At 37.5% G+C, this 14,083-nt stretch overlaps 1 protein-coding gene across 6 annotated transcripts in view; it reads left to right on the forward strand.

Annotated features, from left to right (window-relative positions):
• The window catches only part of LOC131435619 (protein boule), a 125,109-nt gene that overhangs the window by 98,515 nt on the left and 12,511 nt on the right, over positions 1-14,083 (forward strand). For 4 of the 6 annotated variants that reach the window (XR_009230517.1, XM_058603691.1, XM_058603693.1 and 1 more), the window contains exons 3-6: positions 9,187-9,352; positions 9,914-9,973; positions 10,047-10,217; positions 10,461-10,494. Coding sequence is in view for 5 of the 6 variants with exons in the window: in XM_058603691.1 (XP_058459674.1) it covers positions 9,187-9,352; positions 9,914-9,973; positions 10,047-10,217; positions 10,461-10,494 (431 nt within the window). In the remaining variant the exon portion in view is untranslated. Of the gene's footprint in view, positions 1-9,186; positions 9,353-9,913; positions 9,974-10,046; positions 10,218-10,460; positions 10,818-14,083 lie in introns of those variants that run through there. The other 2 variants (XM_058603694.1, XM_058603695.1) reach the window with 2 other exon arrangements.

Consider the following 14,083-nt stretch of genomic DNA (forward strand, 5'->3'; position numbering starts at 1 on the left):
CTAACTTAAACTTAAATGTAGTGTATCAATGTAGTAGTATTATTCAATAGAAATCTTCAAAACTATGTATTAAACTTTTTTTAAATTGTGGTATTTCGAGGAATTTCTGCTGTAATATATAGGAAAAATGAATAATATGGTATCACTACATCTCTAGGTGGATTAAAATAGGTTTTTATAAATATAAAAACCTTTTTTAATCCACCTAGTGGTGTAATGATGCCTTTCTCATATTACTTATGCTTTTAACACTTCAGTCAGATTCAGTCAAAAATTTTTTTTTCAAACTTGAAGAAAATCAAAAATTTTCTTTGGGTAAATACTACCATAACCTTTTCCATTCGTAAACGATTATGTCAAGCTAATATAGTTTTATATGTGGCAACTCTGCACGCTGTACAAAATTGAACATAGCACGCTGTGTGCAAGGCGGTGGTGTTTTCTTCTTCCGTACCAGCACGTACCGATGCGCACCGATTTTGCATCATTTTGTATGACAGTTTGAAAGTTTTGATACTCATTATCCTATGATATCGGAACCGAAAGTCGGATCTAGAGAATGAGAGCTTATATTTGAATTTGGGTTAACCGTTACTGAGAAATCGAAGTGAGTTCCGTTTTTGGAGTTTTTCTTCACTATTGCCGGTGCGTTCGAAGGCGGAAACCGAGCACTAGTAGTCCCAAAGTAGATTTATATATTCACCAACTAACAAGATCTGCCAACTAGATGAATTCACCAGTAAATTTTATAAAAATGTGCACCCTGTATCGCCATCGCTTGTGAAGAAATACTCCCGAAATTGAAAATTTTTACTAATCGCACTGTAATACCGGAACCGGAAGTCGGATCTGGATAAACTTTTCTGAGAATTTCAAAACCTTTCATTTGCATCTTAGTTTGTGAAAATCGGTTGAGAAAATTTCGAGAAAATTACATGCGCATGTTCTCATAGATTTGCACATATTACCTTATAACTCCGGAACCGGAAGTCGGATCGGGATAAAATTCAATAGTGATCTATGGGACCGTAAAAGTTAAAGTCTCTGAGAAAATCGAGTGACATTATTTGTCACATTCACGCACACATACACACATACATTTGCTCAGTTCGTCGAGCGAAGTCGATTGGTATATGCCATTCGGCCCTCCGGGCCTCGGTTCAAAAGCCGGTTTTCACAGTGATTGTATAGTCTTTCTATATGAGAGAGGCAAAAATAGGTTTAGAATTCGCTCAAACTTTAGATAAACTTTCCGACGTCCTGAGGGCTGATTGTCATATGCCAATCGATTCAGCTCGACAAACTGAGCAAATATCCGTCTGTGTGTCTGTATGCGTGTTGTCAACAAAAAGGTCGAAATCCAGGTATAACTGGATCGAGTTTGATCAAACTAGTCACAAATGGTATGTCTTCTCGTTCCCTGTTTTGAGTTACACGAAGATTTATGCATTTTTTTAGTTTTTTGACAATATCTGTCACAATATTTCTCTTGTGAACAAAATATATTTCAAGATTCTGATTTCACACGGCAATAGCTATCCAACAAGCCATAAATTGTTAAATTCTGTCCTTTTAACAGAGATATCGATATTTTTGTGTAAGCGAATTTTCGTATTTCAGTATGACTTTTTAGTTTAGCGAAAATGAATGTGAATGTAAGTACATGCAAACAATATTTTTTTCATTATTCATTCTTGTTCAGAGCGCGTCACAACAATTTAGCGTAATTTTGATGATAAAAAAAAAGAAAAATGTCTTAACCAAGAAGAATCATACGCTTCTTAAAAATTGTTTTATGAATAATTCGTGCATTTTTTAGTTTTTGTCGAACTTAAAAATGCTCCAAAAAGGAAATGAAATAGAGATTATGAAAATAAATCATTTGGTAATTATTTGCTTCTAACGATTCGTCTTGTTAAGGCGTAGAGCCATATTGAGCTAGTTTTGCATTTGATCAGTATCTAACAAGGAAAACAGATATAAAAATGATATGCGAATACAACTGTGTGATGAAAACCGCAAAAAAAAAACGCTACCGCAGAGACGGGACTCGAACCCGCTAGCTCTAGCTCCTATCCGGGGAACTCGTTTTGCCAATTAAGCTACCCTGCATGTGAAGTTGAATATTCTTTTATTAGATCAAAAACTTTCATGCAAATGCATTAATAGCAAGGCCAATCCCCTTTAGCGTTAATAATGGCTTTGAGCAAGATTGTGCGCGTATTCTTCTGAAAACGACCTCCAATTGGCGAACAAGCTGCTTAAAATTGTGCGGTCGGTTCTTCCCAAGCTTCATCTTCATTTGAGCCCAAACGTTCTCAATTGCAATGGTTTTTGCAAAGTACTTCAAAATTTCTCAAATGGTTTTTGCAAAGTACTTCAAAATTTCAAATTGTTTGCTATCAAATGTCTGCGAACAGTTCCGTACGATATATATAAACATTTTTTGGTTAATTTTGAAGCACCTTCACGCAAAGTTGATGTCGGATTCTTCAAAAACTCTCAGGACATAAATCACTTTTTCGTCATTTCCGACAGAACCGCGATTTAGAAAATCGTCGACATATTTCACCTCTTTAAAACGATTCACCCACTTACTCACAAACTGTTTCGACTTTTGCATGTATTTTGCCGCGGCAGCTTGGGTCATTTTGGGACCATTCGGGTGCGAGCACAAAAAAACTGCTTCGAAGCGCGAAGCGTACGCGGTACTCATTTTGAAAAAATGCTGAAATCGAATTCTACACAATAGTCAGCTGATTTATTCTCGCATTGCATCAAGGACACTACTGCCCTCTGTGTCAAAAAAAAAAACTCACTGTAAAGACTCAAAAAAAGTCTAACTTTTTAATTTGAAGAAACAGGTTTTTGGAGTCTTCTACAATATTTTAGAAAAACTCAAATCCATTAACTTTGCCGAATATGCAAACTTTTTTCTCTTATAGTTTTGAAGATAGAGACAATACTATTTTATGCAAACAAAAACATAATTTACATAAATATTTGAGTCTTTACAGTAAGGTTTAGAGAATGGTTTGTCACTTAAAAAGACTTCATTCTAAGCTGAGTAACTATCGTCAAGACATCAAACAACTCAGATCAACCGTTATAACATAATAAAAGAAAGCAAAATCATATTGCCACCATTAGCAGCAGTGGTGCTAGATATATTAAGGAACGGGCCATCGTTCGGACCTTGTGTCGGATTTCCTTTAATAACTTACTTTACTATGGGGTGCCTTTTCAAAATTTACCCTCTGAGAGAGTGATAAGTTTTTGATCGTGAATATCTCTTGTTGCATCTAACGTATCAACATAATTTTTGCTACATGCCATAGGAAATATAATCACATTTTTATGATAAAATTTTCAGTTGTGTGGCATAATCTCAAAGAATTCTTAATGAAACTTTCCTGAAATGTTTGGTATCAACATGTATCAAAGAGGAAACACATGACGATTGTTTGCCTTTCTCGTATTTTTAAAGCTCATACCTCAGTGATCAGTGGAAGGATTTATATAATATAAGTACCAATAGATTCAAATTTTTTTAACAGTTCAAGTATATTGCAACAACATTGAAGTTTTTCAATAGTACACTGTTGAAAAACCTGTCTGATTCGATCCATTTCAGCACCAGTCAATCAGAACGCGCTCTGAGGAAGAGAACAAAATGTGTGCTATATATAAGCTCATCCACTTCTGGTCTGATGGATTTGGTTCACATTTGTTTGTGTTTGTGAATTAACGTACTACTGGACGTGGAAGGTGAGCGTATAGAAGTGGTATTAGTTGCTCAATCTCTTCCACATTAGAAGGCGAAGCTACGAGCGAATATCGTTCGTTCTGCATCGTAAGCAGCCACGGCTTGGAGAACGAATGAACCTCAATATGAAAAGCTCTTTTTTGTTTCCCTTTCACATTCGGTGTAAATTGATCAAACTTTGCTCACATTCACTTTGCTCACTTTTGTTTGAGCTCTAATAGTATCAGGATTGTTGTGATGTCTATGACTACAAAAAGCAAAAAATCGTTCCTCAAAGGGACCAACTTTGAAGCAAAAAGTGCTCAGTATGATAAGAGAGCCAATGAGAGATTATAAATAATATCAATCCCACTACCGCTAATTTTAGTTTTAAGTACTGCTAAATGTTCATACGGCAGATAAATTATTTTTAATTCTGATTCATGAATGTCCACCAGTGCTTGCAAGTGCTTGGTGCTTGCTTTAAACAGCACACGCATTGAAGCAAACCGTATTGCGCAACATTATCTATCAAGCTTATCATCTTCCGAAATGAGAGCAATATGCTTCAGTGCAGTGCCCATTCATTACGAAACTTTCCTTATTCCGTACACTTGAAGGAACACAAGCTCTAACTGACTCAAAACATGAATTATAGCTACTGGTAGTGAAAGATAAAGTGGAAAGTCTATTCTACAGCAGCGTGAAGCCTTCTAAATTTAATTTTTTTATGCTTAAAAACTTTAATGATATAAATTATTTTTACATTCAAATTCAACAGTATTTTTTGATGATGAATGGTTCACCAGCGATAGTGTGCTTGAATCACTTATACTACCGATGAATTATTTGAACGAATTGCCTATATTTGAGAGCAAAGAGAATAGTGCATACTCTTTTTCAGAAAGGTTCAATAGTATTAAACGTAATACGGCACGCTCGTCGGCAATTCGCTCTGTTCGCTCGTGTATATTGCCTGCATCGAAGCCGGTAACTCAATCTGTTGGTATGAGTGCTGTAGCTGCGCTGAACCGTTTTGTTGCAAATCCCTCGCATTGATGAATGAATGGTGAAAGCTCTGGTGTACACGCATCTCGGATTTAAATGCAGATTCTGTTGGTCGTGACAATTCAAAGCACTTTTCAGTGCTACAGATCATCATAAAGAATTAATTGAATTATCTCTTTCGTACCAAAAGCATCAGATTTATCAAAATGGAACTAGACAAAGTTTGCACCGTCACTAACACATTCAATTACGACTCACGCAATGCGAAAATGAAAGTATTGATGTAGAACACATCTTTATACTAGTATGGGTGTCGTTTGGAAATATGCCGTGCGAAACAGGGTTGTCACGTATACAGATTAATCTGTATTTTTGTTATAAAAAAATATACTGGTTATTTCATAATATTTATTTGTGTTTCAGAATGTTTACTGTAACTAATTTGAACTTTAGTTTAGGTGCATTGTGTCAAATTCTTGTAGTGAAGAAGGGGAATGCTTGCATAATTCATACAATTGATCAACTAATCGATATTCGGAATGGTTAAGGAACATGTCAGTTGTTTCCTTCTTCACGACATCGAGTTATGTCTCTGACATTACCCATCCGTGTTTTCTTCCTTGTTAAATTTCCTACAAAAATGACATACGCACTGATTTTTGGAACTCATTGGTTGATCTCTAGCCGATTTTTAATGTGGAACACATTTTTGTTTTCCATATAGGGATGCAAATTAGAAACTCAAGAAAAATACACGTAGAAATGTGGTCAGGTTTTGAACAATTACAGCTCAGTCAATTTTGTATCAATTATTAATATTATGTCACCATTTGATTGGAAATATTTCTACGTATTGATTTGAATGTTCATAGCCATGTATTTTTAATTGTATATCATTGAAATGTTGATTAATAGCTAGCAGTGTCCTATTTAGTCTGCAAAAAATCTCCGGCATACCGGATTTCCCAGCCATAGTCGACGTTTTTGAAGGAGTTAGTGAAATATCAAACGGAAAGCAGCGCTCTGGAAGCATGCGCAAATATAAGCAAAATTCTAGCAATATAAGCAAAATTATAACTAACGTTTCAGTCCTACGAGTAGCATGCTAGGGGTAGGTTGTTGCTAGACAGCAAGACAAAAAGTGCCATAAAACGATTTGAAGCTTTAATTGGTATGCTCTGATCTTGTGTCATGCAAGCTCCGATGAAATTCCATGTTATGTCGTTTCGCCTGAGAAATCGATAGCTACCCAAGGTAGATTTTGAGTGCTTAAGATCAGAGCTTAAAATTGTCACGCATTCTCAATGAAAGAAACCATTCCAGCAGTCTCATTTTCAATGTTTTACTGTCTCATTCGTAAATGACCGACACCAGAACAAACGAAGAGAGACGATGCATTTTCGTTTCTCATCGAAAAAATGAGAGAGAATAATTACCAACGTCACTCTTTCCTCTGTGACAAGACGAAACCAAACTAACGTCTTCAGGTAGCAACAGCAGAATTTCAATTTTCATTCTTTCATCGATGTATTGAAAATATGTGACGCTTGGCTATAATAAGTGACTAAAATATGGCAAATCGAAGTAATTACATCCCAGAACTTCTTTGGAAACCAAAACTACTACAAAATCGAGCACCAACAGTTGAAACTTATTGTGAAACCTTTTTCCTCCGTTTTCAATTCTCACAGCTTTGGTTGAATATCGACACTGCATACTATAGGATTGTCACTGAAAACTGCAAATGACTGAAAGGGCAAATGAAAGAAAAAACACAATTTTGAAACTACTGTCCCGCTTATGTCATTGACTGAACATGGATTTCGTTCTCATAGTTTTCAGGCGAAGCTGAGAGTGACAAACTTGCTCGTCATTTTCGTTTATTTTTCAGTCAATGAAAATGACTTTTATTAGCTCTGCTTAAGATTAATTTCTAATTTATATTAGAAAAAGTTTATCGCTTCAACCGAAATCGCAGGATGGTTGTAATGGTAGAGAAACCCTATAAAAATAACTGCTTGCATACAAAACTTGAACACATATTTGGCGAAGAGAAGCTTCAATATCGATATCCGTATCGTGTACAAACATATAACTGCATACATTTGGGCTATTGATGTAATTTCGTCGGCTACAAAACAAATACAAATCACGACAAATAAAGCCTATATTCTGGGTTCGCGCTGTTCGGTTTTGGTTCCTAATAAAGTTGATTCTAACTAAACTCTCGTGCATTTGCGAATTCAAAAGTATGACGATTGATTAATCTATTCGATTGTAGATCATTAGAAATTTTGGTTGTCTTGTTCCACATCAATGGCTCGAACAACCCCATGGGGCTGATCGTTGTAGTTTTTTTTTGTAAAAAGTGAATTTCTCCATACTAAATCCCATACAAACTTTAAACCTCGGGCGCGAAAATATAGTTTCTCTGATTGAGGTAAAATTTTGCATGGCGCTTAAGGGACCGAAAAGGAACACGAAAAGTTTAGTGGAGCTGAAATCAATATTTTGTCCCACCCTAGTAACCACGCTCTCATGTAACAGACTGTAAGTAACAATTTAGTTCTAATCTCTTGAATTGTATTGCATTTCATCGTCAGAGCTAAACAAAAATTGGTTGATTAGTTTCATCCAGAATTTGTCGAATAGATAGGGTTAAATTTGCTCTAAAGACTGTCCCAGAAAGTATGGACCCACTTTGATTTCGCTGTAAATAATTCACATGTGTTAGATATTCAAAGTTTATTCCATATACTGATAATGTAAGACTACAACAACAGAATATTATTCTCAACATTTGCTACTTAGCCATTGTAGACTAGCTGGCGCACCTTCTTGCGAACGTTCCTCATTAAATTCCGTACAGACTTGTTGGCGACAAGTTTTGACACTTTTTTCCAATCTTTTTCGAACTGTAGAATGGTTTCGGCTGCCGAGACATGTTTCCTAAGATGTGCCTTCGCTATTGCCCAAAATTCCTCAATTGGTCGAAGTTGTGGGCAATTTGGTGGATTCATGTCTTTTGAGACGAAAGGTACATTTTTGGTAGTATACCATTCTACCGTTGATTTCGAGTAGTGGCAAGAAGCAATATCTCGCCAGAAGACAACAGGATCCTTGTGGCTTCGAATCATGGGTAGAAGTCGTTTTTGTAAACATTCCTTGATGTATATTTCGCTGTTCATTGAAGCAGTGGTGATGAAGGGTTTCGAAATCTTACCGCAGTTACAAATTGCTTGCCAGATCATAGCTTTCTTACCAAATTTTTCGACTTCAATCGATGTCTCGGACTGGTTTAACACTTGCCCTTCTCGCACCGTATAATATTGTGGTTCCGCCAAGGATTTGTAATCGAGTTTCACGTAGGTTTCGTCGTCCATGATTATGCAGTTCAAATTTCCAGCAAGAATCGTATTGTACAGCTCTCGAACCCTCGGCTTGATCGATGCTTCTTGTTTCGGACTACGTTTTGGTTGTTTCTGCTTCTTATAGGTTCGAAGATTCAAACGTTCTTTAGCACGAAGAACATTTGACTTCGAAGTGCCCACGTTTTTGGTCACATCCCGAACTTAAACCTCCTTCTTTTGCTCGAACGCCTTCAGTATACGTTTATCCAACTGAGGGTTAGCAGGACTTTTTTTCGACCCGTTTTCGGTTTATCCTCAAAGGTGTTATCCTCACCGAACTTCCTGATTGCATTTCGTTCGGCTTTTTCACTTACTCCTTCCATTTTTGCTATTTCTCAGTGACAGTCCGCGTTCTGTACACAATTTTTCGACGTTGTTCTGCTGAAAGTATTTCGCATTTCGAAACAAACTAATGAAAACGAATAAACAACTGCACAATTGGTTAGAGAAGAGTGTGAACAACAGGACGCAGCCATAAAAATTGACAGATTCTGAACCATTGCGAAATGGCAGTGGTTTTTGGTTGCGTCCATACTTTCTGGGACAGTCTTTATTGCCAAGATAGTGACCAAAGAATAAATAACGAGTTTGACGAGATGAAGGAAGTATGGTGGGGTGATTACTAGACTGAATGATTTTGTTTATGGTCCGCTAGAAATGGGGACAATGTAACTTTGAGATACTTCTCGTTCTGGCAAAATGTTGTAAGTAAAATTCTCATTAAGAGTCACGTAGGAAGTTCTGTAACAATACAAACTTTGCTCAAAATCAACCCCAAGCCTCCCCCCCCCCCCCCCTAATCTACAATTCTTACCTCCCCGTAGGGGGATGGGAAAACTCCCACAAGCAAGTTGGTATATAAATATAGTATAAATTAAATCTGATGCAAGAAGAGAGACACACCACACATACACGCACACCCCTAGGCGTGCGAAAACACATCCCGAAACCATTTATCGCGGTCCCGCATTGTGAACGATCTAACTTTTCCTCTTGTTTCGTTTCGTTTCTTCTGGTTGGCAGCGGTGACACGACGGAAGCGGAACTGTGCCGGCTTTTCTCCTCGTACGGCAACGTCAAGTCCACGAAAATCATCGTCGATAGGGCGGGCGTCAGCAAAGGCTACGGATTCGTGACGTTCGAAACCGAGCACGAGGCACAAAGACTGCAGAGCGATGTAAGTATGAAGGTACGGCTCGGCAAAACCAAACGTTCATCGTAAACTTTACTAAACACTGTACGTATGTATATAAATATATGTGTGTGTGTATGTACGCAAGGCTCACTCTGTTCGCCTGAAAACAAACGTACGATAAGTATAAACAACCAGCCAGCAGAAGCTTTTTTTTTGTTGTTGATTTTTTCTTTGTTTTGTTGTAGGCAGTTGTGGTACACTATCCTAGGCTTAAGCCTCTGTGTCTGCGACTATAGTTTTTTTTTCAGTTTTCTTTGGTTGGTGTGTTACGCATATTGGTATAATTTTTCGACCAAACTGTGTTCAGAACGGTAATCTTTGCCGGAATTTAGAAGCTGTGGTATTTTTGATTGTTCTAAAGAAAAAAAATCGATCTTATCACCGTCTGAACACTTTTGCGTCGCTTTGCAATATTGAAAATACATTTTTTAAGATTTCCTGGTACTCAATTTTGTCGCATTTTTTCTTCTTTCTCTTGTTTTATCCATCGCACACCCTGACACCATCGCAACTCGAACATGAAATCCTCGTTTGATGCCGCGCCATTCCTCCCAGGGCGACTGCATCGTGCTGAGAGATCGCAAGTTGAACATCGCACCGGCGATTAAGAAGCAGGTATGCCCTCAAAACCGTGTCGGTTGGAAAGTGCCATCTAGGCGCGATTTTAATTTCCGCTTTTTCTCTGCAGACAATCTGTGCAACGAACGGTGCCGTGTACTATGCAGCCACTCCTCCAACCCCGACGATCAATAACATCCCAATCGAACAGTTTGCGACAGTCTATCCGCCAGGTGTGCCAACTATCTATCCGCCAACGATGCCGTATCAGCCGTTCTATCAGTACTACAGTGTGCCAATGGTAAGACCCGCTTAAGATTATTTTATTTTGACAGTGGGGAGAGGATTTTGTACGGGGGGGTCGGTGGGAAGGGAAAAGCGGTCCAGCATAAGTGGATCTGTCGTGCTGTACGATTGTCAAACTTAAATATTGAAACGCTTTAATCACTTGTTTAATCCGAATGCAGTAGGGATTCTGATTGTGGGTAAGCAACAGCTCTAACTCAAACATCCCGTCTGTTCTTTTTTTCTTCTTTGTTTTCAGAATGTTCCGACTATTTGGCCTCAGAACTATCAAGGTATGTAAATTCGGTGTGCTGCCAATGGAAAAACAGCAACCAATAAGCAGACGTCCGTTGCTCGGTGGAAGTAGAAGTATATATGAATGAACAAGCAAGCTAGCTTTCGCGCGATCCAATAAAAAGCCAGACGAACGGTGCCCGACAGCGATGCGAAGCAAAGCAGCCAATTTATTATTTGTTAGCCATTTTAAGCTTTGTTATTTAAATTAGTATGCAGGATGCTTTGTATCCTTCGGTTATTGATTTGTACAGAACATTTTCTGAGCTTTCCTCCCAGTATCGATACGATCGTAAAGAAAAAGACTACCTAGACTACCTTACTCCTGTGTACACGCGCTAATTTATTCGTTTTTTGTTAAATATGTGTCATAACGATCTGCTGTCACAAAGCTTCCGTCAAGTTGATTGATCGATATTAGTACTAAGTTGAACAACGGTTCACGGAACCGATTGCTTAGCGGAAAACAGCATTGCCAGTAAGCCTAACCTATTTATGTTTCGTAGTAGCAAATTCGGACGCGATGATGGACAGTGAGTGCATCGGTGCATCCTCCGAGAATGGTTGTGCGTTCAAATGGCTGACAGTGGCGCACTATGTTACTATTTGCAACTGTTGTTTTGTTTTGTTTATCTCGACGAAAATGATTCACCGAAATCTCAAATTAGTTGTTTTCGCAGTAAAATTTGGCAGTGGTTTTTGAGAAATAAAATTTGATCTATATTCATACCACGCTGCGAAGATAAACCGGTTTGCAATCGTAAAATGCTCTCATACAAATGACCAGATACTTATGATTAGTAGAAGTCGAAGTGGAGGAAACAAATATCGGTCTGCTATCTATCTATCTATTCATCTAGGACAATAATCAATTAGCTTCTTGTACAATATCGCGTAGTTATGTATGTGGGATTGTTTTTAATTCAATATTTTCGCACCAACTAATAAGATTAAATATTTAGTACAATCCAACGGAAAGTTTACATCGAATTTTCAACATGATTATGGATAATTTTGTTTCGCTAACTAAAAGTAGGAAACCTAACTTTGCATCCAAAATAAAGCGATTTTATTGCGCAGAAAGGACATTTAATACATTACCCAGGGTGGCAAGTGACAGGAAAAATCGGGAAAACCGAATTTTAGTGAAAATCCAGGAAAAATCGCCCTTATTCTGAATAACGTCGTATCGTTTTTTCGCTCGTATTTCATTTGTGTTCCCCATAACACTAGCAAAATCAAAGGTAGCTATGATTCGATCGAACCACATTCGATCGAAAAATCAATACGTCGTTATTCAGAATAAGGGCGAATATTCGCTTTTCATCACCGGTTGCGATTCGATGTAAAAACCCCTTACGATTTTGTCTTTGAAGCAATTGCTCACATACAAATAGACGGCGCTCGATGTCCCTCGGTTTCAACTCGTACGGCACCCAGTTTCCTTCTTTCTGAATCATGCCCGGGGCCTTGAGACGTTTTAAATGGCTTACCGACTCACTCCCAACGATTCGGAAAGCTCTTCTTGAGTATTTGAAAAAAAATCATTTTTTCCAACAAAATTACTTTTTTCTCTGAAGCAACTTTCGTGATAAAAACCTACATTCACCTCACTTGATTTTCACCGTGTAGTGATACCCATAACAAGCGCCAATGTTACCTTCCTGTGTTAAGAATCTATAGTTCGGAACAAATGGTAATCGGATGGAGCAAGGTCCGGTGAATGTGGCGTCTGGGGTAGAGCTTCCCATTATCCTTATATTGCAGCCGCTTTTCCTGCAATGCAATCAAATCTTCTGCTTTGAACTTTTTCGGTTTCCCAGGACGGCCAGCACAGTTTTACGACGTGAGAAATTTTATTGTATAACCGTATATGATATTATTTATCACAATCGATTCAATCTGAAGGACTGAAGCGCCCTTATTCTGAATAACGACGTATCGTTTTTTTGATCGTATTTCATTCGTATTCCTAATAGCGCTAGCAAAATCAAAGATAGCTAGGATTCGACCGAACCATATTCGATTGAAAACCAAAACGACGTTATACAGAATAAGGGCGAAGGATTTAATCAATTTTCTGAAGACTGTACTAATATTGCTGCGAAAATATTGAATTGTTAACCAATCTATTTGATTTAATGCACTAATAGCACATCTCGACGTTGGATTAAGTACTAAAACTACTGGATTCGATTTCAGTTTGTTCGTTTCTTGTTATATTCATTTTATTTTACCCCTTCTTTAACCTTGTTGTTGTTCGGTTCGCCGGAGGGAGGACTTCACGGTTTTTTTTTATTATTTGTATCATAATTCGAATTTAAAAGCACATGCATCACTCCACCAATATTTCACATTTCACAGCACAGCTAGATCTTTCGGTCACTACTTATGGCCTTATTCATTATTTGACAAAATGACCGAGAGGGGGGATGGGAGTGGGAATTCCCCTCGGGCCCGGACTTTTTAAAGAGGCCCGAAAATTGGAAGATTCAAAATTGCTCATAATCAAATCACTTCTTTTTTTTTGCTCGTTCAATCATCCAGAGATAGCGATAGAGATTTTTTGCTCACTAAACGAAGAGGTCCCGTTGTAAAATCCCCTCGGGCCCGTTTTTTCTCTCGGCGCCCCTGTTTGACAGACACTAACCTACAAAACGGAAACTTCACTTTTAAGGTATATTTGTGGAATGTATTTGATTCATACGTGTTTCAAGTTCGACTGAACCAAAATCCAAGCAAAAAGAGTTTAGTTTAAAATAAGTTTTAATATCATCGACAATATGAGAAAATCGCAGATCGCATTTTTTTAGTTCTATGATATAAATTACAGCAGTGTTCGAAATAATCCCATTTTGCGCATGAAAATGTGAATCAAGATTACTGCTTGAGAATCGGATAACCGGCGGAGTTCGGTCAATTAAAAAATTCGGCAATGAAATTAGAATAAAGGAATACTTTAAAAATTGCAGTAGTGTAACAGCTTGTTGATGTAGTGTAACAGCTTCTGCTCCTTTAAGACAGTCATGCGATCTGTTTTCATTAATTTCATAACGCAAAAGCACACTCTTATGTTGAACCGTAGGGTGGCTTCAGCAGTTCAATATAAACAACTGTCAATGCACTGATGAGCCAGTGGTGAAACGTTAAAATGAAAAATTGAATTTTTTTTGTGAAATCCATACTGGAAAATAAAAAATAACCCTAATCAAAATTGCAGAAATCATACCAAAAAAAGAATAAAACCTGTATAAAGAATAGGTTTCAAAAATCATTATTATGTTAATACATGTGTGACATGAGAAGAAAATACTAACTTTTTTATTTACTGTGAATTAAGAAATTTACTTATTTCCAACTCCAACTGACACACTAGAGATGTTCAGGTGAACAATTTCTTTAACCCGAACCCGAACCGTACCCGATCGAAAAAACAAAAAAAAATTACACGGACAAAATTACGATTCAATATATAAGAAAAACGAGTCATGATTTGGGAAAAATAGCATATTTTCATGTTATGATAATACACCACGATTAAAAGTACTGGGATCATGATCCATTAGAACTGATTTCGCTGAAATTTAA

The sequence above is a fragment of the Malaya genurostris genome, chromosome 3, assembly GCF_030247185.1.
Source record: "Malaya genurostris strain Urasoe2022 chromosome 3, Malgen_1.1, whole genome shotgun sequence".
Taxonomy (NCBI): Eukaryota; Metazoa; Arthropoda; class Insecta; order Diptera; family Culicidae; genus Malaya; species Malaya genurostris.